At 38.1% G+C, this 17,969-nt stretch overlaps 1 protein-coding gene across 1 annotated transcript in view; it reads right to left on the minus strand.

The window, feature by feature from the left end:
• Window positions 1–17,969, minus strand: part of agps (alkylglycerone phosphate synthase) — a 70,743-nt gene that overhangs the window by 11,413 nt on the left and 41,361 nt on the right. Inside the window, 5 exon segments of the mRNA XM_079822452.1 lie at window positions 137–226; window positions 2,527–2,588; window positions 4,537–4,606; window positions 5,134–5,246; window positions 9,150–9,226. Coding sequence (XP_079678578.1) covers window positions 137–226; window positions 2,527–2,588; window positions 4,537–4,606; window positions 5,134–5,246; window positions 9,150–9,226 — 412 coding nt within the window.

The raw sequence follows: 17,969 nt of genomic DNA on the forward strand, positions 1-17,969 counted from the left end.
TAGTCCGGATGGTCGTTAGACGCTTACTTATCGTCAGCAAATCAAAGGTCAGAAAGATAGACGTGTGTGTGTGTGTGTGTGTGTGTGTGTGTGTGTGTGTGTGTGTGTGTGTGTGTGTGTGTGTGTGTGTGTGTACCTGCACGTGGACAGCGGAGAGAACTGTACTCCTCTCTCTTTACACTCTCTTACAATTCTCTCTTTCACATTCCTGCACAAGTCCAAAACCCTGGAAGAGAGACACATGAGAAAAAGATAAATACTTAATAATGTGTTGTCAAGAAGAGTGGCCAAAAAGTGACCTATCAATATTGTTCTGAAATGTTAAAAATAGTCAAATGTAAGTAATTAAAACTATAATAAAACTCAAATTGAAGTATGAGGAATAAAAATACAACAATGTATAATAAACAAGAAAAATAAATAACAAAAGCACACACACAAAAAAGCAAAAACAAAACGAAAAAACAAAAACACAACTAAACAAAAACAACAAACAAATACACAACTAAAAAACGAAATGACCAAACCAAAAACAAACCGGCTAAAACAAAAAAACACAACTAAAAAAAACTTTAAAAAAAAACTAAACAGACCAAAAACAAAACGGCAAAAAAAAAAAATTATTCAACTAAAACTAAAAAACAGACCAAACCAAAAACAAAACGACTAAAACAAAACGACCAAAACAAAAAACACAACTAAAGAAAACAACTAAAACTAAAAAACAGACCAAACCAAAAACAAAACGACTAAAAGAAAAAAAACACAACTAAACAAAACAACTAAAACAAAAAACAGACCAAACCAAAAACGACTAAAACAAAAAACACAACTAAACAAAACAACTAAAACTAAAAAACAGACCAAACCAAAAACAAAACGACTAAAACAAAATGACTAAAACAAAAAAGAACAAAAACACAACAAAAAACAAAAACAAAAAAGCCCAACTAAACAAATTAAAAACAGACCAAACCAAAAACAAAACGACTAAAACAAAAACAGACCAAACCAAAAGCAAAACAACTAAAACAAAACGACTAAAATAAAAAACACAACTAAACAAAACAACTAAGACTAAAAAACAGACCAAACCAAAAAACAAAATGACCAAAACAAAAAAAGAACAAAAACACAACAAAAAAAAACCAACTAAACAAACTAAAAAACAGACCAAACCAAAAACAAAATGACTAAAACAAAACAACTAAAACTAAAAAAACAGACCAAACCAAAACGACTACAACAAAACAACTAAAACTAAAAAAAACAGACCAAACCAAAAACAAAACGACTAAAACCAAAAAACACAACAAAAAACAAAACAAAAAAAACAGACCAAACCAAAAAACTAAGCAAAAACAAAAGGACAAAAAAAAAAAAAAAAACACTGAACGAAGCAAAAACACACAGAAACAACTAAACTAAATAGAGCAAAAGTAAACAAAAAGCCCAACAACAGCACACATCACTCTTATATTTGGACTCTGGACACTCAGTTCCTGCGATGCTTTTAAACTCTTCAGTTCATAATCAGTGTAAACACTAAGAGCTGAAGTTACAGGTTGACATGAACAGGGTTCCCACAGCTAAGTTAACTTCAAATTCAAGACCTTTTCCAGGTCTCAAGAACTTCATGTGAGAGCAAGGTTACATCGTGTCACCTTGTAAGACGCATTGCTACAGTTCATGTGTCAAACACAACTATGCAAAAAAGCATTTATGTTTGGCCATATGACAGAGATCTGATATTCTATTTGTCGTATTTCTGTTTTGCATAAAACTAAACAGTATTCGGCACATCCTACACTGTACTCAAAAATGATCTGATATTCACTTCTGCATGGATTTTACTGAACAGAGCTTAGGCTCATGTAACCAGAAGTGTTCAGATATATGAATATGCTTTAAGATTTTCTTGCCTCATGGGTTGCCTCATCTTAACAAGCAAAGCAATTCAACATTACATTAAATAAAATATTTGGCCAACAGATAATCACAGATGTTTTATGTGTATTGAACACAATATACAGTCATTGGGTTTGGTGTCAGCACTGAATATGTTGCGGTAACATCGTAGTGTTTTCACGCGCGCATGAACATCATGGCACCGTTCAACACAAATACCTCAGGCGGGACGCGTAGATGCGTGTTACTAACGTAAATCAAGCAAGCTAGCATGCATAGGCCACGAAGTGTTGGCGAAATAACACATTAGCGGACCGGAGGTAATAATATGGAATGTTTTCCAGAAAACTTATTGCACAAAATAAATTCAAGCACATTCAAGAACCTGTATCTATTTAATTTAGCTGTATTCTAATTTTTTTTTTCTCAGATTCACAAACTTTCAAGGGTTTCTAGGACCCGTGGGAACCCTGCATGAAGTTTTTCCTTTACTTGTGTCCTTGTAACCTTCCCACTCCCACTAAAGCATCCAGACAGAGACATCGACAGTGTCCAAGAGAGCGTGGAGAGTGTGGGCGACCAACAGAAAGAGCACAGTCATGCCTAACCATCGCTTACCTGTCCCAGGGCACAGACGTCTCAAACGACTCTCCGATCACGTAGTAGTCCATTCCCAAATCCTGCACACACACACACACACACACACACAGATATTACACTAATGACATAGAACTGTACAGTGTAATTGGGACTTGAGTTTGCAAACTCAAAAGCCTTTAGAGGTAGCTAACCTCGAGACCTGCAGTTTGTTTGAGGTCTTGAGGTTATCAAGCTCTCGCTCTTCGATATCCCAGCAATAAACTCTACCAACAACAGCTTCATATATAGAGTTGAGTATCAGCAGACCAATATATCAGTCAGAGCAGTTAATCAGCCAATATACAGGGTTTTAAATGTGTAAACTAAACGTTCATTCAATCCCAGCATACATTTATATATATGTTAAGAGATACATTTATAAGGGTAATGTAAATTATCTCAAAATAAACCCTGACAGGATAAACAGGACCGCTGACGTGAAGCAATCAGTGCTTGACCAATCATAGTCAGGTATTCGGTTATAAATATATCACATTGTCTTCCTTTTGTACATAAGCAGCCATAAACAGATATTTATATTATACACTTCTATTCAAAAGTTCAGGGTCGGTAAGATTTCTTATGTTTTTGAAAGGAGTCTCTTCTGCTCACCATAAGACTGCATTTATTTATATTCATGCCACCATCGGCCTCTAATTAAAAACACAACTAAATAAAAAGTTAAAAAATAAATAAAATGCAAAAACAAAACAAAAGACAAAAAACTAAACAAAAAGCAAAACAAATTAAAAAATCCTAACTAAACAAAAACAAAACAACTAAACAAACAAAAACCCAGAACAAAGCAAAAAAAAGATACAAAAAACAACTAAACAAAAAGAAAAACAAAGCAAAAACACACCTAAACAAAAACAACCAAACAAACAAAATCCCAGAACAAAGCAAAAAAACGACAAAAAACAACTAAACAAGCAAAACAAAAGCAAAAACACAACTAAACAAAAAGCAAAAAAATTATAAAATGCAAAAACAAAAGACAAAAAACTAAACTAAACAAAAAGCCAAACAAAGCAAAATCACAACTAAACAAAAACAACAAAAACAAAAACTGAGTACAAAGCAAAAACAAAATGCAAAACAAAACAACAAAAACAAACAACTTAACAAAAAGAAAACATCTAAACAAACAAAACCTCTGAACAAAGCAACAAAAAATAACAACTTAAAACAACTAAACTAAACAATAAGCAAAACAAAGCAAAAACACACCTAAACAAAAACAAAACAACTAAACAAACAAAAAACAAGTACAAAGCAAAAACAAAACAAAATGCAAAAAATAAATAAATAAACAAAAAGAAAAAAGCAAAAACACACCTAAACAAAAACAAATCACATCTAAAACTAAAAAACAGACGAAAGCAAAAACACTTAACTACACAAAATAAACAAAAACCAAAAAATAACTTTGTTCACAAAGTAAAAACTGTAATATTGTGAATTATTATTGCAAATTAAAGCAGCTGTTTTTTGTGTGACTATATGTTAAAGTGTGATATATTCCTGTGATCAAAGCTGAATTCATCATCATTACTCCAGTCTTCAGTGTCACATGATCCTTCACAAATCATTCAGATATGAGGATTTGGAGCTCACATTTTTTTATGAACATTTATGATTATTATAGTGTTGAAAACAGTTGTGCGGCTTCATAATTTGGGAGAAACATTTTTTCAGGATTATTAGAATCACTAGATCATTTATTTGAAATAGAATCTTGTGTAAAATTATAAAAGACCTTAATGTTTTGATCAATGTCATGTTTCCAAGTTGAATAAAAGTATTACATTTAATTTTAAAAAATCGTATTGACCCAAAACTTTTGAATGGGTGTTCAAAAAACCTTCCTAAGACATGCCACCAAAACACACATTTAGGGTTAGATATGAAAGTGCAAGTTATTGTAGCTGCATGTTGGTGTATTTTGAAGTCTGTTGAAATGGAGGAGGATGAAGAAGTGTAACACACCCGCAGATACGCGATCACAAACGTCAGCATGTAACCCCTCTGACCGTTGTCCTCTCCTGCTGCCAGTCCCCTAAAACACACACACACATACTCATAGTAACAAACCAGAGTACAGGTCACTGGGACGTGAAGAGGAACATCATATATTATCAGCACAGTCACTGTTGCAAAAGAAGGATCATCGAGGAGTTTGTGGTCTGGTGAACATTTCCCTTATGGACACACACACGTGCGCGCGCACACAGAGGCATCGGATCAATAAGGTCAGCTGTGGGATTCCCCTTCTATCCATCACAATCGGCCTCTAATTAAATATTCTCAAAATCAAACCAACCTTTAATGCAGAAATCATTCAATCTGTGCACTCTTTTCCTCACACACCCATCACTGCCACTGAAAGAGCCGTGATGAATGAGGGAGCATGAAAAGACAGAGACAAACGCCAGTGCTTCCGTATACAATCAGAAAGATCACTTAAGGTCAGGGGTCACGACCCAAATGACCCATGCTGAACTATACTGGTGAAACAGTAACTCTGGTTGCATAGAAACGGCATAGATTGGAAGAACACACACAAAAAAGCGGAGGGTTTCTTACCCGAATTTGGCTGCGATGTCGTAAACCTGTTTCTCGTGCTGCAAAACCTTCCCACGATCCCCCTCAAATAACAGCGTCGCCACACACAGGTGGTGCGGGTCGAATCCTTTAAACTGAGAACGGGGTCACACCGTTAGACAACATGAAATCAAGAGACATCAGTGAACTCTATTCTGAAGAAAATAAATAGTTGTGATAATCCTTTATCATAATGTGCGAGACTTTGACATTCTCTGCCTCTAAAATGAGTTTTTATTCCTGATTTCATTTCAAGCCTGCGTGGGCGTGAATTAAAAAAAACATTAGCCAATAATATCATCAGATACTTTTCATAATCAGTAGATGAAATCAGAAAGAATCATAACTCTACAAACTGATTTGAAGCAAAAAAATGTGGAAATCGGACAAAAATACACAGTCTAAATACTGTGTGCTTAGCTTTTGTGAGGGTACAATCCCATGAAGCATCGCAAATGATATAATAGAATTAAAAACAGCTTAAAAATATAGCTGTTATAGCCATTATATAGCCATTATCGGGGCCAAGCGCAAAGAAGAAGACAAGACATGCCAAAATGGCTGGCAGTGTCAGATCAACGGGCAGCAATGAGCAATTAAACACATTTTAAGATGATTTTAGGCAAAAAGGCTGAAAAATGCATTGTAGTCAATGGGAATTTCATGTTTTGTTCAATTATAGCGCCACCAAGAGGCACAATCCCACATTTTTTATGTGTCTTCGGAGTGAGCTCATACATGTGTGTGTCAATTTTGGTGAAATTATCTCACTTCGTTTTGGAGTTATAGACATTTATACGAAAAAACACGTAAAAAATGACTGACACCTGACTTTGATTGGATTTTACTCCCCCTTACTATCAATATTTTGACATTTGGGCATTAGCATATAGCTATCGACCTATGTTTATGAACTTCTGACGCTGGTTTCGTCTCGTTTGGACTAGCAGTTTCAAAGATATCAGCTGATGTTTTTTAAGCCCTAAATTACCATGCTGCACAAACCATACGGCAAAACCTGGCAAGTCTGGTATCGTTGGACTTGGCAAGGATTCAGGAGACAAAAAAATAAGTACACCACACCCAAAGTTATAGGCATTTGGGGGAAAAAAATAAACTTCTTTGTTTCGAAACTTCTCAGGCTCCTTCAGGGCATCGTGTTGATGACCCATACCGAGTTTCGTAACAATTCATTCATGTGTTCATAAAATACAGCATTTTAGCACATAATTCAAAATGTCTGACAGCCAAAATGGCCGATATGGTAAAATTGGATATCAGTCGGTATGACGTCCGGAATCTAACGAGACCACTCCTATGATTTTTGGACAAACGGTTCAGAAGTTATACGCAAAAATAGCAATTGTTTGTATCTCCGAACCAGTAGGTGGCGCTGCGCCGAAATGCTGCATGTCTTCTCGGGTCTTGCTTGTGATGACATGTACCAAGTTTGGTTTGAATACGATGAAGCTTTGCGGAGAAATAGCGTAAAAAGTGTATTTTCCCAACCACTACGTAAAATTAGTTTGCGCGTTTATCAAAAACTATATGACGAATCAACTTGAATTTCATAACTTTTTGTTTGCATGGTCTGAAGATGATCTGGTTCAATTTTTGTGAAAATCAGAGCTACGGCCTAGAAGGAGTTCAAAAAAGTAGGTTTTTCGGAAAATTCAAAATGGCGGGAACATTTTCATGACGGAAAATGACGTCAGAGTACAATCGAATCGGCTTGCGCCAAGGAATCGAAGGAAAAAAGAATGTTGTTTCTAGCCATTAGGGTTCATTGGCCTCGAATATAGCTAGAAGCAGCAATTATCGGGACCTAGCACAAAGAACACGATAAGCCAACATGGCTGAAGAGCGTCAGACCGACTGCAACAATGAATAATTAAACACATATCAAGATCATTTCAGGCAAAATGGCTGAAAAATCATAAGTACAATCGATAGTAAAGAGTTAATGGTTTATCACATTCCACCAATAGGTGGCGCTGTGACCAAATTGATGTGTGTGGTCAGAGTGAGGTAACAATGACACGCAAAGTTTGGTGTCAATATGTCAAAGCATTGCAGAGAAACAGCCTCAGACATTTTGGCATTATGCCTTAAATTTGTTTCTGCGCTATATGAAAACGGTTTAATCTATCTCCATAACTTTTTGTCAACACGGTCTGGAGATGATGCGATTAGATTTGGGTGAAAATCGGACAAATGGTCTAGGAGAAGATCGAAAAAGTAGGTTTTTAAAGAAAATCAAAATGGCGGACAGTAAGTTCAGACAAATTGGTATCTATGTTCTCGGCATGACCCAAGGAATCGATTAAGACCTATTAATCAGTCTATTATCTATTCATTATAATAGGCTAACATAATCAAATGTTATTAGCATTTTTGGAAATTTCATAATAACTGTTGACCACAAGATGGCGCTGCGGCGGAACTTTTGGAGTATTGTCAGGGGACGTGGCAAAGACACGCTCTGAGTTTTGTAATGATACGGCAACTCGTTCGTAAAAAATAGCATTTTATGACAAAATTCAAAATGGCCGACGCCCAAAATGGCCAATATGGGAAAATTGTGTATCGTATGACTCGGCATGATGCACTGAATCTAAAGAGACCAGTTGTGATTTATGGCCAAACCGTTCAAAAGTTAGAATGTCTATTTTTCATACCTCCTGAGCACTAGGTGGCACTGTGCCGAAACGCTGCACGCAGCCTCAGGTCATGTTTGTGATGACACACCATGTTTGGACAGAATTCGCTAAAGTGTTGCAGAGTTATAGCCTCGCGTTCATTTTGGCGTGCTTTTTGTTCAATCCGCTCGCACGTTATTCGAGAACAGTTGGACGGATGGACTTGAATTCCATCACTTTTTGTCGGCGTGGTCTGAAGAGGACCTATTTCAACTCATCCTTCGCCGGGAGTTTGATTGACAGGCGATCTGACCAATCATGATCCGCCATTCGCCGAATCTGCCATTTTTGTCCGACAAAGTAGTCAAGAGAGTTCGTAGATTAACGTTGGTGGACATGAACTTGAAAAACGGTGTAAACTGACGGCTTTCCGCGGTTGAAACAACATTCCTTCAGAAGTTCATTCATGTTTATTTGATACTATAAATTAACTAGAGATGATCGGTTCATGAGCAGCTTTAACTGAGGCACTACAGCGACCTGTCAACACACATTAAAGAGCCACAAAACGCTATTTATTGTTTACATTTCTTTAATAAAAAAAAAAAAGACAAAATGTAAGAGTTGAGAATTTGCTTCATGTTAAAAGTAACCTGCTCTGTCCTGTCTGTCATTTGCTCTGCGATGTGTTTTTCACTGCCTGAGAAGGTGTGTGTGGTGTGAGAGCGCGGCTTGTCGGACAGAGCAACGGTAACTAAAGGGGGTGGGTCTTTGCGAACGGTCAATAATCTTAAAAATTGGATAAACGCCTAGGAGAAGTTCGAAAAAGCCCTTAGGTCAAAGGTTATTAGCATAAATGTGAGAGCCACTTTGGACAGTTGGTGGCGAAAAAACGTTAAATTTGCTCTGGTGACAACTCAGATTGTCTTCTATTTGTGTGCCAAATTTCATAACTTTCCCGAAATTGGTTCTATGAGCTGCCATAGACTTCCAGAGCGGAAGAAGAAGAAGAAGAATATATCAAGAGTATTTTGAGAGACGCCATTATGTCATTCGCAGTGCTTCATGGGAGTTAATGAGCTCTTTTGTCATGTTTCGCTTGTTTCGACTCTCTGATTGGTGGAATTTTCAGTACAGCATCATGGGTAATGTAGTTTTCACCACAGATTCTGCGGTTAAACACCATTATTTTAAAACTAAGTTGAGTGAATGCAGGCTGACAGCTTCACCAGAAACAAATGCCTGTTTTTAAATGTTTATAAGTTATCAATAAAAGTCATTTTCCCTATGGAGTTTTTACTTCTGGTTGCACTCGTAGTTGTACAACTGTATTGACACACACTCGCGCTTCTTCCTCACCTTTGTTATGTAGAATTTTTTCAGCCCGTCCAGGAATGACGTGAATATGGAGGACACTTGTGGCTTGAGTGCGTGACCTGTCAAAACATCAGTAAGAACACCAGCATTAAATCACGCCATCATTTAGCGCTCTTTTTACAGGAGTCGTGTGCAGTCATAAGCTTTCCGCTCGCAGCGAATGACTCTCAAACTGTTCTAACGTCACCAAGCATCCCTGGGATTTCCCAGAGGCCTCTGTGTCAGATTTATTAGCGGTGTGAACAATAGCGCAGTAATGACTGGAGACACAGAGGGAGAGAAAGGCCGAGAGGGAACGCTGCACATAAATCATCCTGATAGCAGCTCCTCTGATAAGCAACGCCAGTGAATCTCACACACACACACCGTCAGATTCAGCTCAGAACCAACACAAGATCGCAGATAAATTAAAATCAACTGAAAGCTGACATCAATCTGTGTGTGAAATATATCAAACGCACAAGTCATGTCGCTGCCGTGGCCTAAAGGATAGCACACTAACTGGTGTTGTGTTCACTTACACTACCCATCTCTCTCCATCACTTCCTGTCTGCTGCACTGTCTCTCAGGGCTGGGCGGTCAAATGGTAGAAATATCTCATCCAGGGGCGCCGCTAGCAATTTTGGGCCTCTGAAAGAATATGATGTTGGGCCCTGTACCGCACCAACCTAGCTATCCAAAATCTTTGTCTGCAATTTAATAATACTGACCAATTAAGCTCCGCTCGCTCAACCCAGAATACCCCAATTGGCTGATGAAACATTGATTACAATTAAGATACAATTTATACCAAACGAAATTTACTTTAAAGAAAGGCTTTCTACAAAACAGAACTTAAAGACGCGGTCACAATCATGTCTGACCCACTCTATGTCTCCTTTCTCACTCATGCTGTTCACTTTTCATAATCAACATAGATTGACAACATAGATAGACATAAAAAATTTACATTATAATATTTAAATATAAAACTAAATACATTTTCTTAATGGCTACAACAACTATAGTAGCCTCCAATACAGAGAAATGTCGGAGTTCAGCAAATGTCGTTTTACCCGTGAGCGTGAGTGGAGCGTTTTGCTGTATTTTGCCGGAAATGCAGAAATAAGCCATAATTTTGTTATATTTTATCCACATTTATGCATGAAAATGACTATGTAGAAATATGAAAAAACAAAACGGGACACGTCCCAAATAAGTCAAGATGAAGATTATTAGGGTAAGGAGTCTGTTATGTAATTCTGAGTCACAATACACATTCAACTGATGTACGGTTACTGTTGTTTATATAATAGCTTCAAATGTGCCTTACCCAATCAGAATTTAACTGCATATTTTTATATTTACGGTATTTTAAAGGATTAGTTCACTTTCAAATAAACTTTTGCTTATAATTTACTCACCCCCTTGTCATCCAAGATATCCATGTCTTTCTGTCTTCAGTCGAAAAGAAAAGAAGATTTTTGATGAAAAGATTTCAGGATATTTCTCCATATAATGGAAGTCAATAGACTCCAAACGGTTCAAGGTCCAAATGAGAGGTTCAGTCCAGCTTCAAAAGTGCTTTAAACCACATCAAACGGTACCAGACGATCAATAAGGGTCTTATCTAGCGAAACGATCGGTCATTTTTTTAAAAAAAATCAAGTTTAAGTTTTATAAGCACAAATGCTCGCCTTGCTCTGTTCATTGATGCGCGCTCGTGACGTCACGTAAAACGCAATTACGTTGAAAAGGTCACGCTAGACGCAGGCGGAAGTACCGAGTCAGTGTTTACAAATGAGCGGAAGGAGGACCGCATCCACATATTCAAACGTCTTTGCGCCTGCGTCTAGCGTGACCTTTTCAATGTAATTGCGTTTTACGTGACGTCACGAGCGCGCATCACTGAACAGAGCAAGGCCAGCACTTGTGCTTATAAAACTTAAACTTTATTTATTTAAAAAAAAAATGACCGATCGTTTCGCTAGATAAGACCCTTATTGATCATCTGGAACCGTTTGATGTGGTTTAAAGACCTTTTGAAGCTGTACTGAACCTCTCATTTGGACCTTGAACCGTTTGGGGTCTATTGACTTCCATTATATGGAGAAATATCCTGAAATGTTTTCATCAAAAATCTTCATTTCTTTTCGACTGAAGACAGAAAGACATGGATATCTTGGATGACAAGGGGGTGAGTAAATTATAAGCAAAAGTTTATTTGAAAGTGAACTAATCCTTTAAACAAATAATTTAATTATTAATTATATAAAATTAGTCTGAAAGGTCTTGTTTTATTTTATTGTTTTTTTTTTAACTCAAGTGTTAGTGTGATTTTGCATGTTTGGCCTTTATTGTGAAATTTTATCTTTTTCATCCATCAAGTAAGTATCACAACAACAAAACATCCTTCCTAGTCCAAAAACAGCTTTTATTGTAACCAAGCCCAGAGAACGACTCGTTGTTGATTGTGCCTGTAAAAGATGGTGAAAGCCCGCCTCTGCAGAAGAAGATCAACGCCTACTTCATCATCGTAACTTGGGCCCCGCCCACTGGAGTGTTAGTGAGATGACAAGGAGAGAGGAGCGATACAGGATCACTGGACTACAAATAACATCACCTTTCAAAGGATAAAATGCTGGGAATGTGCTTATTTATTTTCAACAGTGAGCGTTTACACTAAAGTCTCACAGCAGCCAATCACAGCTGTGGGCGTTTACACTAAAGTCTCACAGCAGCCAATCACAGCTGTGGGCGTTTACACTGAAGTCTCACAGCAGCCAATCACAGCTGTGGGCGTTTACACTAAAGTCTCACAGCAGCCAATCACAGCTGTGGGCGTTTACACTAAAGTCTCACAGCAGCCAATCACAGTAGTGGGCGTTTACACTGAAGTCTCACAGCAGCCAATCACAGCTGTGGGCGTTTACACTGAAGTCTCACAGCAGCCAATCACAGCAGTGGGCGTTTACACTGAAGTCTCACAGCAGCCAATCACAGCAGTGGGCGTTTACACTGAAGTCTCACAGCAGCCAATCACAGCAGTGGGCGTTTACACTGGAGTCTCACAGCGGCCAATCACAGCAGTGGGCGTTTACACTGAAGTCTCAGAGCAGCCAATCACAGCAGTGGGCGTTTACACTGAAGTCTCACAGCAGCCAATCACAGCAGTGGGCGTTTACACTGAAGTCTCACAGCAGCCAATCACAGCAGTGGGCGTTTACACTGAAGTCTCACAGCAGCCAATCACAGTAGTGGGCGTTTACACTGAAGTCTCACAGCAGCCAATCACAGCAGTGGGCGTTTACACTGAAGTCTCACAGCAGCCAATCACAGCAGTGGGCGTTTACACTGAAGTCTCACAGCAGCCAATCACAGTAGTAGGCGTTTACAATGGAAAAAAAGCCTTTTTCTAATTATTTCTTTCTTTATGACCATTTTTGATGTAAAAATCATACTACCATTATAAGTGCACCCCAGGAAGCATCATAAAACAATGCAGTTCATGACCCCTTTAAAATGCAATAACATTTCACAATTTGACTGTTACCATGATATAAACATACTTATACAGTGACATAATCGTCCTGTCTGACACCCTGCGGTCCATTAACTCTTCCAGAGAACGTCAACAATCCACACATTCAGTCCCAACGACCAATAGTTTGTGAGGATCCACACCTCCATAACGCCTCAGAGATCACATGTCCACCTCCCTCTTCTATAACACACAGATTTAAACATAGTACAGCAGCCACACTTCTGGGCCTAAAGAGTGTGCATGCTGCAAAACCCATTATGATTACGGAGACCGGAGTCTTCATTAAAGAGTCGATCCATCTCTCTCTCCCGCTCAGAAGTGCACCGTCGATGAAAACACAGAGCCGTACAGGAGTTAACGAGATCCCTGGAGGCCGGGGAACTTTTACAGATTTATCTGGCAACCCCTCACACATTCGCCCACATCTCCGCGTGTAACGTTATCAGCCTCGGCTGCGCTGGGAGCTTAATTGCTGCCAGGGCCATTTTTCATTGTTCCTGAATCGCGTGTTTGTGCATTCGCTCGCTGCTCAGCTGGTGAAATAATGATCAATTTCACTTTATACGCGGCGGCGCGAGCGGGGGTTCTCCGGAGATGAATTACACCACACCAAATTAAACCACTGATGTAATGAATACACAAAACAACAACAAGTAATAAAAACAAAAGCAAAGCTCTCAAATGCTAAATCTTCCAATTCATCTCAGTGGAGTGGAATGTGGAAACTGTCTCTAAAGCCAGAAATGGATTGACTGTGGAAACACCGGCTCTAGTTAGTTACATAACCAACTCTATAACACTCAGATAATGTCCAGTTATCAACATATCATCTAGTTCTACAAACATTGATGCCACAGTAGTTCAATGTGTTTGTGATGTCACAAGACTATAAAAAGCTACTTTTGTAGCTCAGCAGAAAAATTTATCAGCAACTGCGTATTAAATATGATGTGTTGGCCCACTTTGAGATATAACTACTACAGTTTCCAAACCTTCAGAAAGACATACCTGTTGTCTGAATAATGACATTGTTTATGACCATAATTATTATTAGCACAGTAACCACGACAACACTCCCTGCACTCCCACGCGTCACTGTTTCCCCTTCATTCTAGCCAGCTTCCCTTGTAAAATACTCTCAGAGGGTCACAGAAATTAAACATTTCCCCTTTGCTACTAAAACTAAAACACATAGGGTGCGTCTCAATTAGCTCCCTATGCATACTATAACAATATTCTATGAGTTTCAGAGCTGAAAACTTCCTTGTTAGTCCAAAAACAGCTTTTATTGTAACCAAGCCCAGAGAACGGCTCGTTGTGAAACGTGCCTACTTCATCAGAGCATCTTTGGCCCCGCCCACTGGCGTGTTAGTGAGATGACGAGGAGAGAAGAGCGACAGTAAATTAAATATATTTTTTGTTCTTTATTTTGATTGTTTTTATTTTTTTATTATTTATTTTACATAATTGTAATTTATTTTACATTCAAGGAACACTCCACTTTTTTTGAAAATAGGCTCATTTTACAAGTCCCCTAGAGTTAAGTAGTTGAGTTTTACCGTTTTTGAATCCATTCAGCCGATCTTTGTATCTGGCGGTAGCACTTTTAGCATAGCTTCGCATACATCATTGATTCTGATCAGTCCATTAGCATCTCATTCAAAAAATGACCAAAGACACTTTCAATATTTTTCCTATTTAAAACGTGACTCTTCTACAGTTACATTGTGTGCTAAGACCAACTGAAAATTAAAAGTTGCGATTTTCTACACCTATATGGCTAGGAACTACTTTCTCATTCCTGCGTAATAGTCGCGGATCTTCGCGGCCGTACCATGGCTGCAGCAGCGCAATGATTCGTTGGTATTCTGTGAAACATGGTGGTAGTTACACCTTCGACTTACTATCACAGCCCTTTACAACACACACAGAACCATGGCTAATCACACAGCTAAATCCACAACACAATTTGTCGGCTGCAAGCCTGAAACTTTCTCTGCAACTACACAAACTTAGTGCCGGTCACATTGAAAGTTACCTAGCTGGGCTACTTTTAGGCGCTGCGTAATATAATTGCGCCGCTGCAGCCATGGTACGGCCGCGAAGATCCACGACTATTACGCAGGAATGAGAAAGTAGTTCCTAGCCATATAGGTGTAGAAAATCTCAACTTTTAATTTTCAGTTGGTCTTAGCACACGATGTAACTGTAGAAGAGTCACGTTTTAAATAGGAAAAATATTGAAAGTGTCTTTGGTCATTTTTTGAATGTGATGCTAATGGACTGATCAGAATCAATGATGTATGCTAAGCTATGCTAAAAGTGCTACTGCCAGATACAAAGATCGGCTGAATGGATTCAAAAACGGTAATGGTAAAAAAATGGTAAAACTCAACTATTTAACTCTAGGGGACTTGTAAAATGAGCCTATTTTCAAAAAAAGTGGAGTGTTCCTTTAATTCATTTAATATTTCATGATTTTGAAAATTTCGGTGACACTTTATAATACGCATAGTATAATTAAAAAACTATTGATTTATAGTTAATTTAGACTTTATAAACTGTAGTTAATACATACAAATAGTGAGTTCTTCATTCATTGCCACTGTAATTAGCAAAGTGCTATTGTTTAATTAGTTCACATTAGATAATGCTTTTTTAAAGGGTTAGTTCACCCCAAAATGAAAATTCTGTCATTAATTACTTACCCTCATGTCGTTGGACACCCGTCAGACCTGCGTTCATCTTCGGAACACAAATGAAGATATTTTAGTGTAAATCTGATGGCTCTGAAAGGCCTCCATTGGCACAATGGCACGGTTCACTCTCAAGACCCTTAAAAGGCACTAAAGACGTCGTTACAAAGTCCATCTCACTACAGCGGCTCTACAATAACTTTATGAATCGGCGAGAATAGTTTTTGTGCGCAAAAAAACCCTAAATAACAACTTACATAGTGATGACGATTTCAAAACAAAGCATCAACAAGCTTCGAAGCGTTATGAATCAATGAGTCGATTCAGCGGTTTGAATCGCCAAATTTCAGCAGTTTGACACGCGATCCGAATCATCATTCGGCTCACTGATTCATAACGCTTCGAAGCTTCATGAGGCCGTGTTTTGAAATCGTCATCATTATGTAAGTCGTTATTTAGGTTTTTTTTGCGCACAAAAACTATTGTTGCCGATTAATAAAGTTATTTTAGAACTACTGTAGTGAGATGGACTTTGTAACGACGTCTTTAGTACCTTTTAAGGGTCTTGAGAGTGAACCGTGCCATTGTGCCAATGGAGGCCTTTCAGAGCCATCAGATTTACACTAAAATATCTTCATTTGTGTTCTGAAGATGAACGGAGGTCTGACGGGTGTCCAACGACATGAGGGTGAGGAATTAATGACATAATTTTCATTTTTGGGTGAACTAACCCTTTAACGACTTATTAACAGTAAATAGTTCTCACTGTAGATTAGGTCACTGAAAATGGGAAAATGGCATTAATTAAGTACTTTAAACCAACCTTTATTGGACATAAATATGACAGTTGACAACCAGACAGTTGATGGTCCCATTGATTTCCATAGTAGGAAAAGAATACTATAGAAGTCAATGGGGACCAGAAACTGTCTGGTTACTGACATTCTTCAAACAAATCTTCTGTTGAGTTCAGCAGAAGAAACTCATACAGGTTTCGAACAAGTTGAGGGAGAGTAAATGATGAGAATTTTCATTTTAGGGTGAACTATCCCTTTAACTATAGTTTGCTAATGATTTGTAAGTATTTTTTTTACACTATACTTATAAAGTGTTACATTTCTACATTTCTTCTGTGGAACAAAAACTTTGGTAACACTTTAGTTTAGGGTTCAATTCTCACTATTAACAACTTATTATAATGCATATAACTAGAACATTTTCTGTGTATTAAAGCACATATTAATGCATTGTCCTGCATGACCATATTCTACATCCCATAATCACCCAATACATAAACTTAACAACTACCTTACTAACTATTAATAAGTAGTAAATTAGGAGTTTATTGAGGCAAAAGTCGTAGTTAATAGTGAGAATTGGACCCTAAACTAAAGTGCGACCAAAACGTTTATATTTTAGAGAGTCTTGCAGATCTTATACCACAAAACTTCATAGTAACAAGTCAGAAAAGCAGCACTTTTTTTTTGAGAATGTGCTTTTGATAAAGTTCCTGTCAATGAACTGAATGAATGAGTTTAGTGATTGGGTTCTTGAGATCACGGACTAGGTTGTGACCAGTCCGTGATCTCAAGAACCAAATCTATTTTTCAAATTAACAGCTCACTGGAAGGGAATAATAACAGTGAAATGATGATGCATTTAAAGAGGTCCCATGATGCTTTTCTCCATGTTCATCTTTCTTTAGTGTGTAATGTTGCTATTTGAGCACAAAAAAGGTCTGCAAAATTACAAAGTCCCTCCAGCAGGAGTTCTTCTTCTCTATATCAGTGTCAGTGTTTCTGAACTCCCTGAAACACCTCCCGTGTAGTCTTGAGTTTTCTCCCGGGAACGAACACGTCACAATATTCCTCATTTAAAGGGGTGGTTGATTATGATTTGACTTGTTTAACTTTAGTTAGTGTGTGATGTTGCTGTTTGAGCATAAACAACATCTGCAAAGTTACGACGCTCAAAGCAAAGGGAGATATTTTCTTTTACAGAAATCACTTTTTAAGAACTACAACTAACGGCTGGTAGGGACTACAATGAGCTTCTTCACGGGTTTGTGACATCACTAACCCTAACATTTACATAAACCCCGCCCCCGGGAACATGTTGAGAAGAGGAAGAGTTGTTGTAGTCGAGCACATTTGGGAGTCGCTCAATCCGTCTTTCACATTTATAGCAATACAGTACGAACACAAACGCTGTAGCATGTCATAAAGCAAGATGACACCATAACGCCCTGTCTCATTCTACATGTTGTCTCTTCTTCTTGAGTCTCTCCATCATTGTCCGACTCCGGTTTGAACATAAAAGGCTGAACAGTTTCTGATATTTTCAGTGTGTGTCTGCGTGAGGTCATCAGAGCGGCTAACATGAGCTCTTGAAGCTCCGCCCTCTTCCTGAAAGGGGGCCGGGAACAACAGCTAATTTGCATTTAAAGAGACAGACAAAAATGGCGCATTTTTGCTCACCCTCAAAAAGTGACAATTTTAATATGCTATAAAAATTATCTGTGAGGTATTTTGATCTAAAACTTCACATACACACTCTAGGGATAACAGAGACTTGTTTTACATC

Source organism: Gobio gobio (genome assembly GCF_949357685.1).
Source record: "Gobio gobio genome assembly, chromosome: 7".
Lineage (NCBI taxonomy): Eukaryota > Metazoa > Chordata > Actinopteri > Cypriniformes > Gobionidae > Gobio > Gobio gobio.